At 38.3% G+C, this 15915-nt stretch overlaps 1 protein-coding gene across 1 annotated transcript in view; it reads left to right on the forward strand.

The window, feature by feature from the left end:
* Positions 1 to 6626: 6626 nt before the first annotated feature.
* The window catches only part of LOC131318675 (exocyst complex component SEC8), a 34169-nt gene continuing 24880 nt past the window's right edge, over positions 6627 to 15915 (forward strand). The window contains exons 1-9 of the mRNA XM_058348603.1: positions 6627 to 7082; positions 7232 to 7306; positions 7974 to 8186; positions 10717 to 10890; positions 12873 to 12977; positions 13458 to 13567; positions 14006 to 14179; positions 14731 to 14908; positions 15003 to 15109. Of these exons, the coding sequence (XP_058204586.1) occupies positions 7265 to 7306; positions 7974 to 8186; positions 10717 to 10890; positions 12873 to 12977; positions 13458 to 13567; positions 14006 to 14179; positions 14731 to 14908; positions 15003 to 15109 (1103 nt within the window). The 5' untranslated portion in view covers positions 6627 to 7082; positions 7232 to 7264. The remainder of the gene's footprint in view (positions 7083 to 7231; positions 7307 to 7973; positions 8187 to 10716; positions 10891 to 12872; positions 12978 to 13457; positions 13568 to 14005; positions 14180 to 14730; positions 14909 to 15002; positions 15110 to 15915) is intronic.

Consider the following 15915-nt stretch of genomic DNA (forward strand, 5'->3'; position numbering starts at 1 on the left):
AGTAAGAGGAGGGAGAAGGGGAACGAAACCATGGAGCTACAGCCCCCAAAAGAATGATTTGCTGGAGAACAACCTTGAACCCAATAGCCCCAAGACGCTTGTCCTTAGCTTTCAATCTAAGTTGCTTGTGGGTTCATATGTCAACAACTTGTTCATTATGCTCCTTTTTTATTAAAGAACTTCGACGCCTCACTTTTATGCTAAAATACCTTACAACTTGTTCATATCAATGCTTTGTTCAAAGTTACAACAAAAAACAAATACACTAGTTAGAACACGTTATTCAACATCTAGTACCAAAATACTCTCTCTCTCTCTCTCTCTCTCTCTCTCTCTCTCTCTCTCTCTTAGACAGTAACCGGGTTTAGGTTATGACGGCTTGTGGTGTCCTCTTATACACACAAGTGAGTTGGTAGCAGAGTTGGCTAGGGTGCAGGTTGAAACACCCCTCCATTCCACACGGTCGTGAGTTTGAATTTGCTTATGGTAGTAATCTTCGTGAACCATATGTTGTGCATAGGGACTCCTCTGTGCAGTTTGCGCCTTGGTTGGACTGGGGTGACGGGCTCTTCCTTCTGTCCTGTGGCTACCTCGCAAGATCACCTTCCCCTATGCAAATTCCATAGTGAGGGATAAAGGACTCTTTCTATTTCACACAAACATTCCCATCAAAAACTGAATAATATGTTCGTCAGTAATAATTAGCTTAACTTTATTGTTCATGGGTATCCTATGGATATGAGAATGGACACAGTCTATTATCCTAGCTTCCTATTTGAACTAATGGATAGTTACTTAAGTTTTCAACATTTCACTTCATTGAGTCCATCACTTAATCAAAGGTCAAATTCCTTTTTCGTCCAATTGGCAAAAATACGGGTTAGATTTATTGATGGGTTTTAGTGGCTAGAGATTTAATAGTTAGGGTTTTTAATCACATACCTTCATAGTCATAGAACCATATAATTATAATAAGTAAATTTTAAAAAGAATACAATTACTCTAATTATAAAAATAAAAATATAGAGCTAAAATTAGGGTCGTTACAGAAGAAGGCCATTTCGATGTCCTTCCAAGTCTTTTTCTTGGATGGTTCCAGAGTAAGAAACCACTGCAGTACTAGGCTGATCAGAGGTTCATGGAATAGTTGAGCCATGGCTTCCTTGTCAATTCCTCACATTGATAGAGATCCAACATATCCTTGGAGATGTGCCTTGGAGTCAGTGGTACCATCGAACTTTGCAAAGTCCATACTCTTAAACTTTTCAGGAACCTTGGCATTTGGGAACAAACACAGCCTATTCATGTCCATGTCCCCCTTCCCGAGCCTCTCAGTTTTTTGAACGGATTCCTTAAGCTTGCTAATCTTAGCCATAAGAGCAGCTAAATTAGGATCTGCAACTGGTGTTTCCTCATGAGGAGGATGTTCAGGTTGTGGAGGGGGCTTAACCAACAACCGATCACTAATTTCTTGCATGCTTTCCATCATCATGAGCATGTCCTTCTACATAATGGTGATGGAGGCCTTGAGTTGAGCATTGAGTTGAGCATCGACATTGGCAATGGACTGCTTGAGTTGGATGTCCAAATTTGCCATGTTCTGCCTAATTTCGGTTATCTCATTCTCTTGTCCAACCATTGGTAAAGGAACTTCGGGCAATACTTCCACTCCTACTAGCGACGACTGACCCTCTTGCAGAACTTCCATGTCAACCAACTGGGTTTCTTCCACTGTGTCTGTGCGAACCAATCTTTGAATCAGACAAAACCAATTGGGTACAGCTTCTTCTCATGGTCGACCAATATTTTAGAACTGGTAGCAAAGCAAAAAGGAGCGACTCAAAAACTTATCACGGAATATCACCCTATCGTCTACATGCCTCTTAGAAACTAGCCTTAGGACTTACCGTGACTCAGACCTCACTTAAAGCGTCTGCACATAAGATTTCCGATAATCCGGGTAAATACTATCAGTCAGGTTAAATTCCGCCCGCTGGGAATCAGAGCCCATCTCCTTACCTTGACCATCGAGACAAAGCAATATGATTACCGGAATCCAAATACACACACTTAAGGCTAGTTCTGAATTAGGGGAGCCGTTCGGCCATGAAAAATACCAGAGGTATCACAAACTCCATGGATTTACAGTCTCCTAGACTGACCGGAGAAAAATATTTTTAGGTTTTTAGGTTGCGTCAATCCTCAAGAGTTTTTTTAACAACACATCCTTTGCTTAGTGAGGCTCCGAGAAATGTCAACTCGAACCGCATTTTTGGATTCATTGTCTTTTACCTTGGCTTTGGAATGACAAAATAAGAAAGACATGGCATTATAATCAAGATGGCGGGAGTGACGCATCGCTTATTGGCCAAAGTGAAGTTAACCACCGAATGCCACGTCATTATTCATTTTGGTCATTCCTTCATTTTGTTTATATTTGGAATGTTTGATTAAAAACAACGAATCAAAAATTTAGTAAAATTTGAATTTCCCCGAGCACCATCCTTAAAGGATTGAATGATTTTTATCAACGTGCATCCATGTGGGGCACGACTTTTCATTGGATACCAGCAACCTTTCAAAAACTGTAAAAACGGAGCGTCCTAACCTCTAGCCAGCATGAATGTATTTGTGAATGATATGGTATGTATATATAGGAAAAATGTGCACATAAAACAAGATACAGCACATAAGTCCTAACCATGGGTTTCTGGCTTAGTTTGAGAGGTTCTATGGTTATACAAGTGCAGAAAGCTGGTTTTGTTTTGTTTTTTTTTTTTTTGGGGGGGGGGGGGGGGGGGGGGGGGGGGGGGGGGGTTGGACTAGAGTCAAGATGTACCTCCTATTGCCAAGTGTACAGCAAGGCAACAGTTGAGCGGTATGAGTAGAGGGTTGCTAGGCATCCTTGGAGTGCTTGTCACCAGCAAGTTGGACATAATTGCCAAAACACACTAGCGAGGCTGTGCAGTGCAAAGTGTAAAAGACAATAAAAGTTTAATTTTCCAAACGATTTTAAAAAATCCTCCAAGGAAAATGCCTTTCAAGCTTAGCCCTCTTAATTATTCAATTCTTTGCAAAATAAAAATAAATTTCAAAGTATTGAATAACTATTTCTCTCCAGCAGAGTCGCCACTGCGGGCTCCTCGACCAGCGCGCCCGAGAGTCGCCACTCGAATTTTTGAGATGGATGATCTGAGAAACCAAGGGTTTGATTTGAAAAGAGAAGGCTTTTGGCCTAGCGAAGACGTGGAGATTTTGAGTCCGGGAGCCACATTACGAATGAAGAAAGTTTGGTTGAAAAAGCACTCCGTTCGTCTGGTAAAACCGATCTCGACTAAACATTTTCAAAGGGGGAAAATTTAATATCATTTAGAAGATTAAACTCTTGGAAAACAAGTACGAGAGAGGGACATGAGATTGAATATATCACTTTGGCGTGCTCGTGGTGTTCACTACACAATAGATGACAAATGAATGATGTGCAGGAATGAAATAACAGTACAATAAAAATTTGCCCATATCATGCTAAACACTACACGGTGTAAAAGATACCTTGCACGGTATTCTCATAACATCGTGCGGTGTACCTTCTACCAATAGCTTGCCAATATTTCTCAGAACACCGCACGATATAATAGTTACATCACATGGTATGAACACAACACCGTGCGGTGTAATTTCTCATATATTCCAGAATAAAATTTCATTTTCAAGATAACATGATCCGTGAGTTTGAAAAATAGCTTCTATATTTTTATTCCTTCTGATCCTCTGAAAAATAGTTCATTAGATCGTTTTGACTCATTTGATCATTAAAAATGATCCTAAAAATCTCTTTCAAAGTATTTAGAAAACAAAAGGATATGATTTTAAACAAAAGCTCCATTCTGAAATACACCTACACGATCTCTTAACAACATCAATAGAACTAACAATGAATAACCATGATCCAGGAGATTAAAGGAAACAACTGAACGAGGAATAACATACTGGAAATAGAACACCACACGCTGAATCCCACTACATCGTGCAATGTACTACAACACTGCATGGTGTAGTGTTCCAGTGCAGTCACTGGTTTTTGCTTTGTTTGCTTTCAAAAATGATTTTTAGCAACACTTAACACAAATAGGCTAAGCGCGACTGCAAAAAGCTCCCCTTAGGGTTAAGACCGAGCTTAGCCCACGAAACTTGCTTTATGCCTTTGCTTTAGAGTTTGAATGAGGGCTGAAGGATGTAGGTGGAGAGCTTTGGAGTGGTGGTATTCCAAAGTCAGTAGTTTACTGAATTTTGGAAGAAAAGAAGAATGAAATTTTTGTAGAGAGAAAAAATGTCCATAGAATGTCAGAGTAACTTTCTCTAAAATGGAATGGATACCTCTCAACTAAAAGAGGGGTGTATTTATAGGTAAAAGAGCCAATGAGTATCAATGCAAAGGGGGAGGTGGCTTCTAGGCTGAATAAAATTTATATTCTTTGCCAAGCCGTTTTCAGTTATTGCTCCAGCAAACGCGGCCGATAGCTTTCTAAAGCTGTCAGAACTTTTCCTCGAAATGTCGTGCGGCATACCTCAAAACCGCGCGGTGTAATGAAAATATTATACCGTACGGTTTAGGAGATAGCACCGTGCGATGTTGAGGTCCATTTTGGGCTTTTATGGACTTTTTCGGGCTCTTTGGGTTTTAGAAGTCCACATTCAAGCTCTAAGAGGTATCGTTCCTTTGTTTCATCATTAGAGAATTTAAAGATCATTCGAGGTCCGAATTGGGGTGTACAAATTGTTTGTTAAAGCTTAGTTCGAAACATTAACGAGTTTCAAATGATGTTGAGGATTGGTTTGTTATGCAATGAACCGATGTCTAAAAATCTTTTAACAAACAAACACGAGATTAAACTCGAGCAATTTAGTTAGTTTATTAGCTATATCCTTGCAGCCATTCTCTTATCTTACTCCCTCTGTCCCTTTATAAATGTCCTGCTTCGTAACTCAAACTTATTAAGAAAACATCATTATTACACCTTTCACATCAACTTTTACCTCCACTTTTTTTATTTATCCTCTATGGAAATATCATCATTACACTTTTACTCACTAACTTTTCAAAATGGAATCTATTTTTAGGGACAAAATGAAAAATATACTAAGTTTTACCCACTAACTTTAAAAAAATGGACACTTATTAAGGGACAACCTAAAATGAAATACTAGACTTTAAAAATGGAATGGAGGGAGTATTTATTAAAGGATCATTTTCCTTTCATACTAGGAGAAAGGAAAAGAACGCCATTCCGTTCGTTACACACTACTCCCCTGACAGTCAGCACAAGTACGTCTACCCCACTTGTTTAGAAGAATTACACTGTGCTCCCTATAGGTCTACATTATGGCAATACATCATTCGCAAATTAATCATTCATAAAATGCATGGGCGTGGTAGTAGTGTCATGGAATTTCGAACGGGAATCTCAAAACTATACCTTTAATTCCCTCATCAATTAACCTTGTTTCTAACTCATCCATTCTACGTAACAATATCATCCAAACTATTAAGCATCACTTTTCTTTATCCGGTATCTCCACCTTAGTCACTTTCATTCTTCTAACGTTTAAAAGCAATATAGTCCCCTTTGCGTTTAAAAACAATATAAATCCCCTTTGCATCCCCTTGTGAAAAGCCTCCTTCCTTTGCCTATGTTCAACAATGGTCACAGAAGACTTTAATATGCATCTTTTGTATATATATTAATTACTTTCACAAAAAAACATTGATTCTCTCTACGCCTTTATAAGTAGGTGGGTATGAGTGTTTTGAATATTGATTTGAAATTTAGGTTGTTTGATTGATGGCTATGGTGTTGGTAGAATGGAGGAGAGAAAAGAGAAAGACAATGACTTACAAGCATCGTACGGGGCCGGAGAAAATTGTGAAGAAGAAGAAATAACCAAATAATTAGTTTTGGACTCACTCTTCCTAAATTTTGGGTATTTTTTTCTTGTTTTCTGAATTTTTGTTTTATTCACGTTATATTTTTTTGAATTACCTATTCGTATCGATAAAAGAAGTCTATAAAATAAAAAATAATGACCAAAAGTAATTTTTTTTTCCTAAAGATGAAAAAATACTAAGCAGCTAGTACTTTTATCTATAGTGTCATTTTATACAAAAAAATTTCAACTTCAATTCAGATTATTATACTTCTTTGATTCTCTCTCGTCATGATGAATAATTATTTTAAAAAAGTCCGATGAGAAACTAAACTAAGAGTTCTGTAAAAAAATATACCGAAAAAATACCGGACCAAAAAAATTAAAAAGAATGGTCCTGCATCCATACCTACCCGAAGAAGATTGATGGTCGGTAAATTTTCTGAACTTTATTGGACAACATAGTGTGAACCCAACCCTTTTTGGAGGGGAAGTAGTAATTTTCCAAATTATTGGGTATCCACCCTAATTAAAGACTTCCGGGAAAGATCGCAGTAATAAACCCTTACTTGTAATAAAATTTTCCAAATTATTGGGTATCCACCCTAATTAAAGACTTCCGGGAAAGATCGCAGTAATAAACCCTTACTTGTAATAATAGGAGTATATATACTTTTTAAATCAGCTAGAAATTCCCTTACTTGTATTCGATTTTTTGCCAACAAAACAAAATCCACGAGTCCGGTCTGGCCCTAGAGAGAGAGAGAGAGAGAGAGAGAGAGAGAGGGAGGGGTCACCGGAAAAGTGATGGTGTTGCAAACAGACGAGATCAATTCGGCCGGAGGTTAAGGGGAGAAGACAAAGCTGTTCAAAGAAAAGAGGGAGAAGACATAGGCGAGATTGGGTGCGGCTTAGCCTTTTAGTTTTTGGTGTGACATACACGTGTCTTTGTTTGAGGATTGGGACAGGCAGACTCGGACAGAAGATCCCGTAGTTCACCGTAGTTCTTCTTCTCCTTCTCTCCCCCCCTCTCCCTCTCTCTCTCCCGATCCATCCTCCTCACCAGCTTCATCTGTCTCAATTCCTTCCTCATTGGGAACAAACGCTGATTCGGATTGACTGGTACTCGCACAGATCCAACTCACCCCATATCTCCGGTAAATCACCATCTCTCTCTCTCTCTCTCTCTCTCTCTCTCTCTCTGCGTATCTACAGACTACGTACATGTACCGGTATTCAATACCTTCTTGCATGTACGCAAACCTATACTGGTTCTGAAATGTTTCGCCTCGTGTTTTCTCTGCAGTTACACGACTTCCGGCGAGCCGATTGGTTGGATATGGGATTCTTCGACGGGTTACCAATTTCCCGAGAAAAAGCGGTGCGTACATTTCACCAAATTCTATAGAATTTGAAATAGTTACCTCATCTCAGATTTTGATGGGCGAAAGGTATTCTTTGTGATTAGAACTGAATTTGTGATTCAAGCTTAGGGTGGTATTGACAGGTACTGCCACTGTTCCAGATCTAAAAGACACCTTGATGTTTTTTCTGATATTCAGTTGTCCAGGCCAGCTTTTGCGCACCTAGACTAGACTAATCCTGGAGACCAATCCCACTGCCCACTTTCGGGGTTGCTCTTTATGGACTGGCCCTAAAGGAGTTGATATCACCTAAGGGGTTTCGAACATGAGACCCTAGGAGGGAGCAAACCCCCAAGCCTTGACCACTAGGCCAACCCCTTGGGGTTAAAAGTCACCTTGATTTAGTTGTACTAATTCAGCTTATTCCCTCATTTGAATATCAGAATGATAAAACTCGCATTATCATTCAATAATTTAGGTGAATGGCCATTCATTTTTGGAAAAAACCAAAAACTACCTTAGTACTCATCATGGAGAGAATAATAATAACAGCTTTTCCCAAATTATTTTCAGACCTTGCTATTTTTGTTGTACTTCATAAGCTGATAGACTTCTATGTTGTCTTTCTTTGTTTTTTGGGGTAGTGTTTACTGATATTTGTTTTGTTCTTTTACCCCAACTTAGTATTTGAGGGAAGAGCTTTCGAGGATAGATGAGAGCTGGTCTGCTGCCCGTTTCGATTCTTTACCTCACGTTGTCCATATTTTGACATCAAAAGACCGGGAAGGCGAAGTCCAAGTTTTGAAGGAGCAGAGCGATGTTGTTGAGGAAGTTGTGGACGAAGTGGTGCATGCTTATCATAGTGGCTTCAACAAAGCAATTCAAAATTATTCCCAGGTTTCCTGACTGTTTTTCCCATTGCTTCCTTTTTCCCTGAAAAATAGCACACTTCTTCAGTGCATTTTTATTGGGCGTCATTCAACTACTATGCGATGGGAAGAATGATCTTAAGTATATTTTCATACTATATTGTTTTCTATGCTTATCACAGTTGCTGCGCTAATTGAAATGTTCCATTTTGAGTAACTTATAGTCTTATATGAAGCCTCGGACGTTATAAACAAGTTGATTCAAATTTATGTACTTGTAAGGGCAGGGATAGATTGAGTCCCTACTTTAGAGTCTCCATGTTGAAGGAAAATGCGCAAACTATTTTCTCATTTTATGTATAAAAGTTTGTTAACTTTTGTGTTTCTTTAATGTAAAAATTCACAATTGGGAGGTTAGTGACAATTCTTGTCTAGATCAACAACTAATTGTTTCTTCCCAATTATGGGGCTGGATATTGTGGTTTTTGTGCTTACAGCTTTGTATTTCTTGCATGATTGATTATAAATTTTGTTGTATTTCCCATGGCACTTATAGACAATCTCCTACCAGTTGGCAAAGACAAAAAAAAGGAGCTCCAATTAATGGGTTAATTAAAGTAGCGCAGTTGATTTTATTGGGAAAACCAAATGGGCCCTTACTTATTGCTCACCTTTTATATTTACTTAGAGGCTTAATGTGTATATGCCTTTTGTCTTTACACATGGGCATAATGGTGTTCAAATCTATTGTTTAGGAATCATTGTTGAAAACCTTAATGCTACTTCTAAAAACTTATCATTGTTGACAATATCGATTTCAGTTCAACCGCAACATACACTTGCAAAATTGCATTCTCACCGAGGATTCAGTCCTTGCCTTCCATTAAATTGTGAGGTGCAACTCTATTCAGTTATGAAATTCAATCTGCTCAAATTAGGACATCTCCTTCTAAGTCAAATAACTCTTTTAACGCAATACTCCATTGGTTTCTTTTTGTCATTTTTTTTTTGGTAGTATTTCACACCACTAGTCTAACTCGTGAAAAAACCCATCCACTGCGATTGAGTTTTGCAGACAAGAAAGTTGTGCTGAAAATTATTTGTATTTCAAAAATATCATCTTTTAGTTGTCTCAACCTCAAGGGTGCATACCTAGTAACTACTAAACAAATGATTACATAAAAATCTCAAGGCTATAAAGTTCTATTTCACAGTAGTTTTTGGCAATTGACATCTCCTCCATTTTGGGGATATGTATGGTAGTTTTTATTTGGAAGATGGTTAATTGTTTTATCTTGTTAACTTATAGTTTCTATCTTAATATTCTTGGTTCCGAGAATCCCAATTAGGAAAGTATTTGGTGAACCAATCTAGACATCATTAAGTGCCTAGAAAGTTAGAAGCTTGGAGATAATAGGCAGGCAGTTAGGGAGAAATGAAATTGTTTTCACTGATTGCCTGGGCGCTTAGAATCAGGGCAATGGAGAAACTGTGATTGATAATTATTATTTTTAAGATGTCATCAGCTCGGCTATTACTAGACTTCCTGTGATTTTCACTTGACCAACAGACATGGCGTAATAACTTGGTGTGATCACAGTTTTAATCTGATCTGTTTTAGCTTTTGATCTTTTCTATTTAACCTGGCGTGATCACATGCCAATTAGTGGCTATGATTCTATATTTATTTAAATTCCAAAAATAGATAATGAAACAATCAAAGCATTGGTGCTTATGTGGTGAGGCGGTCATGGAATTGACTTAGTGATGGTCATTTCACAACATATGGTCACTTGACTCCCAAATTCCAATTGTGGCACATATCCCCTTCTTTAGTCATGTCTACCTGAAGAAGACGTATTCTGTTGAATAAATCACTATTGACTCTGAAGATCTGATAAAATCGAATGGCAAATTGAATATGGACAAATTCTGACATGCTTGATCTAATGCACTTGATGGTGCCTAGGCATCAATATCTAGGACTTTATTGGTTCAAGGATCGAGCCTACTTCTTCCTTAGATAAGATTTCTATGTGCAAGTTTCTTGTAGTCAATTGAAGCCCAATAGGGGAGGGCATTCGAGGAGTTCCCATATTGGAAGTTGTTGGATTTACTGGACTCATCACTACCTTTGCATTGGGCTGATGTCATATGGATGTCTCGAGATGGATACATTCCTAAGTGGCAAACGCTTCAGTTACTTGTATTTGTTTTTCTATTTATGTTTTAGAGATTTCTGGTACGTTTCTTTTGTCTTCCTGTTCTTTCTATCAGTGGTATTGAATGGTAAATGTTCCCGCTATCCATAATTAAAGTGGAAGTATTGTGTAGTAGATGTGTTAGGATGGCACATCTTATTGGAACAACACCTGTCTCCTGTCTTTGTAAATCTCACTTTGGGTTGGTTTTTTATGTTTAACTTGCATTCATTAAGTAATAAAAAGCTCCCTTCTCTCTCTAGCATCCTTTTTACCTTTTTCTCTTTTGACTTTTCTATTCTTTGAGGCTTTGAGAAGGTTATGGTTGGCTTTGTAATGATTAACAAATTTGTCCAGATTTTGAGGTTATTTAGCGAATCTGCCGAAAGTGTAGCTGTCTTAAAGGTTGATTTGGCTGAGGCAAAGAAGGTTCTTGGTGCCCGTAACAAGCAGTTACATCAGTTATGGTACCGGTCAGTTACTTTGCGTCACATAATCTCCCTGTTAGATCAAATTGAGGGAATAGCAAAGGTTTGTTTGTCAGATCTCTGATTGTTACTTGCACTGTTTTTGTTTGCAACGTTCCATTTCTACATGATTCTTGTAACGTTTTGCAGTCTTCTTATTCTCATAGGTTGGTGCTATGGATATATCCATCCTAAGTTTACTCACAGAATGAATGTAACTAGGTGATGTATCAGAGGAATGTAGTTTAAAAGTTGATGACCTCCCCCCCTTTGGAATATTTCATCGCTAGTTCTCTGGCGAAGAACTAGAAGGACCAAAGAAAGGACAAAAAGTTCCCAGTCGCTTTGGGAACATGATTTACAGATGCTTGATCCAATTAATGATCATTGCTCAATAGCTTTTGATTTTCGTCTGGTCACATAAGCATACTGTTGGAAGAATTCCCATATTGCTGATTATTATTTTTCTATTCTGATGTATCTTTGAACATAGCTCTTCATCTATTGAGATCCTATGAGAGCAATTAAATTTGGAGGGATATTGGCCACTGGATCCATGAGGTGCAATAATTTATGTAGGCAATTTGGCAGACCCACGATTTAGTGTTTAGAATATATTTAGTCTTTCAAAGGATGTGGTTATTCTAAATGTGCTGCCTTTCATAATTGAAGAAACGTATTTAGAATTTATTTGTTGCTTCTTTTCTGGGACATGTAACACCGTAACTGATGGATTCAAGGGGGGGTGGGGGGTTCAGTTTGTGTACCGATTCCGACTGAACTCATCAAGGAACCGATGTCAATTCGGGGGAGATCAGTTTGGTCAGGTTAGCCTAATTTGGCCAAACACAGTTAAAAAAAACTAACAAAAGAACCCATACTCAGGCAAGTGAACCCATTTCTCTCTCTGTCTCTCTCTCTTGGAAACCCTAGTTAACCCATTTCTCCAGATTCGTAGGAAACTAGTGCAAGGGATAGATAAAGAAACGAGTGGGGAAAAAAAGCTTGACAAGAACAAAATCATATACTAACCAATTAAAAAATGTAGTGAGAGAAACTTTTTTATATTTTTGCAAGTAACAAATTACTAGAAAACACAGTGCGAGAGAATTTTTTTTTTGCTTTTGTGTTTCCTTTTGACTTTGGCTGAGAATAGAGTCGTCATCGGTGTACTCGTCCTAGTCAACCTCATCCGCAGCATCCTCAATGAACTGACGGATGCCACTATTCTTCCTCTTCTGTCCACAGCTGGTCTTATTTCATTCCTGACCTCGGGTTCTTTAACTTCATCGAAGATGCAGCAGGAGGCAAGGAGGAGGATGCTGGCGGTCTTATTTCAGATTTGGGGAAGGATGGACGGCATTGATCGTATTTTGGTGTAAAATATTCGAAGCCCATAATTTTTTGGTTCGGTTTGGGTAAAAAAATACTAGACCGCGAAATGGAACCAAACACCGAGAAGACCTATACCAAAAATCGAAACTGACGGAACCCCACTTTGGACGGACCAAACCCCGGTTTTTTTGGTTGGTTTGGTTTTTTCGGTAATGGTTTCACCCCTAACATACGTAATTCCAAAAGGAAAAAAAAGAAAGAGAAAGTATACCAGGGTATTTCCTTCTGAAGATGCTATCTCGTCTTGAACAGACGGTGTTAAGTCATCCATACTTGCCGTGGAAGGATGAAACACTTAACTTTGTGCCAGACTGCCAGTCTTTCTTGAGGATAGGCTGCAATCTACTTTGAGCCATTATTAACCTGCTCTTGTATTATTGCCCCACGTTGATTTCTTTACACTTGCTCGAATAGTTAGACTCGCTTATACTGGATATGAATCCTAATTGTTTTCTTTAACAGTCGCTGTACACCAAAGAGGAGATCCTTTTTCTTTCCCGCAGACCAACTGCTTAGCTGTTTTGGATGCTTTCATGAATTCACCCCGATCATTTCACTTTACTGCTAGTACTGTAACTGTGCAGAACCTATTTGATGCTGCAACGTGGTGCATCTGAATATTTTTGATCGACTTTGTTTAAATTGCCTTAGGTTCCAGCTCGTATTGAGCAACTCATTGCTGAGAAGCAGCTATATGCAGCTGTACAATTACATGTTCAATCAACATTGATGCTTGAGAGGGAGGGTCTTCAGACGGTTGGTTCTCTCTCTCTCTCTCTCTCTCTCTCTCTCTCTCTCTCTCTCTTTAAATAATTCCACTTTTGTGTCGAGGGATCTTTGATAAAACCTTCAATAACTCATTGACTTCCAAAATTGAGGTTACTGGCCCAAGTTCTGATATTCTGTTGTACAGTTTAAAGTCCCAGTACATCCTACATCAGTTCAATGGACCATGATTAATTGGGCACTTGATATCTGACAAGTGATGATATTAGCTTAGCTGTACCCGATGTTTCTCCTCACTTCATGGAAATAATATTTATACCTTCGTCGTTCTTTTAGAACTTAGTTCTCGAGTGTCAATACATGGAAGCTCATCTATACACATTCCAACTCTCCAAAAGCTCCATTGTTGGTTTTCTAGACAGACTTTGAAGAATCGTCTCATCAGTAATTTAAAAAGCTGCTTTTGTTTGCTATCTATGAGCAATCCTAATCCTGGTTGATCTGGCCTAGGTTGGTGCTCTTCAAGATGTTCGGTCTGAATTGACAAAGTTGAGAGGAGTACTATTCTATAAAGTTTTGGAGGATTTGCATGCTCATCTTTACAATAAGGGTGAATACAGGTATTTCTACGTTTTGTATAAATTTGTCGAATTGTCTGCCAATTCAAATGCAGTCCTTGTCCTTCTACGCTGTGCTTATGTTTAGGCAAGGGATGATTAGGATTGGTGTCTTGGTATTATGATTGTAGAGTTGTTTAAAGGGTAGATTTGGTTATTGGGTCACGTTCTAACCGTAATAAGTTTCTGGGTTTTCTTGTGCTGCTTAATTACTAAGCACATTACTACGGAGTTTACTTCAGTTAATTTGTTTTGAAAACTGTGAAGTATTTCTTCTTGTTCCTCTATGCTCTCTCTATATCTGTCTCTGTGCCTGGATGAATTTAAGGCCTCAATTTGTGACATTTCAATTTAAAAATTAGTATTGATGCTTTCATCAGTGTTCTCTTTTTCTGAAATGCGTATCTTTTATTATTCTGAAGTCGGATTACTTTTTTGCAGCATAGTGTCCTCAAGAATAAATGAAAGGGATGATGAAGTGCCGACTACCACAGCTGTTACATTTTCAATAAACAATTCACAACCTTTCTCTCGAAGAACCCGGTTACTCAAAGTTGACAATCAGAATGGTTCTTATGGAGATGGATCTTATAGGCCTAGTTCTGTTGATGGAAGGTAAGAAGGTGGCATATTTCTGAAATTGGAAGCTGCGACTCATTTTAGTACTAATTTAACTGCTGGTCATTCTATCATTTAGTGTTTTACCTTCAAGCCAGAGTCACTTGCGGTAATCGTGTATATTCCCTCTAAATATGTGTATTGTCAAATTATGACATTCTTGTAGTTGGTTTATTCCATACCCATGCTAAGAAGCAGTGTTATGGGTCTATGATATGTGGCTGAGAGGATATGGAGATAATACAGAAAGATACTAGCACCCTTGTAAAGGAAACTTTGAGAATAAGATCTGAATATTTGTTAACGATTGCAACTTAAGTGCTAGTCGAAACAGGAAGATACATTAGTGGATCATGACACAACAATTTATTCTGAATCTTCCAACGACAAAACGTTCTAACTATGATTGAAACTCCCATGAGAAACTAAGGATATTTACACCAGTGATACACTCTTTTTTGTTGTACTTTTTTTTTTTTTGCTCCTGCTGTCCCTGCTAAATGATATCTTCCTTCTTTCTTTCTCGCTTCGTAAACCTGCTTTTTCAGTTCATCATTTGATGGCCGTGATGAAGATGGTGCCATGGAAATACACGATGAAGCTACATTAGATGAGCATACTGCAGCAATAAGGGTCAATGGTGGTGATAATACTCCGAAGGATGTGAAAATTGTTTCTCGTCAAACCCCAACTTGGCTTTCATATTCCACCCCGGATGAATTTGTTGTATGGACACCATTGAAAACATACTATCACATCTTTAATGTGCTTGCTTATCTTGTCTGACGGGTTGAGATTTTGACTTTAAATTTTCTTTTAGGAAGCAATGAGAAAGAGTGATGCTCCACTTAATGTGAAGTATTCACAGACAATGGTGGAGTGCCTCTGCATGCTTGGGAAAGTTGCAGCAGCCGGTGCTATGATATGGTATGTTTGTCAGGCTGAGTCCATTCTTTGATTACAGTTCACACATTTCAAGAAGAACCTCTGGAGTTGAACTGAGACAAATATTTGACTCCAACTTCTATTTTGTTTCTATTGTAAATGGAAGTTTTGTATGTATGTCGAAAATAAGTCCCCTACTCTCTACCACCCGAAAAACATAGAAGTAAAAATTGATTGGCTGTTTGATCAATTAGACTTCTAGTACTTTTCATCCATCAGAAACCATCAGGAATTTTATCTCACCCTCATGGTCTTGTTAACTAAAGAATGGTTAAGTTGGCTAGTTGGATATCCTATTCGGAAAAGGAGAAGAAGCAGAATACTTGAATGGGATTACACTGGCTACAAATTCCTCTCTTTGCCATTCCTGCTCCTCATAATGTATTGCCGAATTCTCATTTTCACTCTTGCCACCTGGGGGCTGTTGGTGTGATATGGTTTGTGCACATGAAAGACTTCGGAAAGAAGAATCAGGACTAAGCATGCATGTATTTTCTGTCATACTAGAATCTGATTTTATGCCTTGGCAATTATGTCAGGTAATCCATGTCATTGATGTGAAAATGATTCAACAGTTGAAGAATTTATGGAATCAGATATTGCAATTTTAATGGGGTCATTTGGGATACTTGATATTCGCTAGTATTGTTTCTTCTTTGATCAGCAGTATTCTCCATTATTGTTATGGTCTACAGAATTGCAAATTTGTTGAGGGCGTGGTACGCTCATGACAAAGTGGAACTGACCTGAATGTGAATCTTCATTGCTTAAAAATTGTTGAGCATATG

This window comes from Rhododendron vialii, chromosome 3a, assembly GCF_030253575.1.
Source record: "Rhododendron vialii isolate Sample 1 chromosome 3a, ASM3025357v1".
Classification (NCBI taxonomy): domain Eukaryota; kingdom Viridiplantae; phylum Streptophyta; class Magnoliopsida; order Ericales; family Ericaceae; genus Rhododendron; species Rhododendron vialii.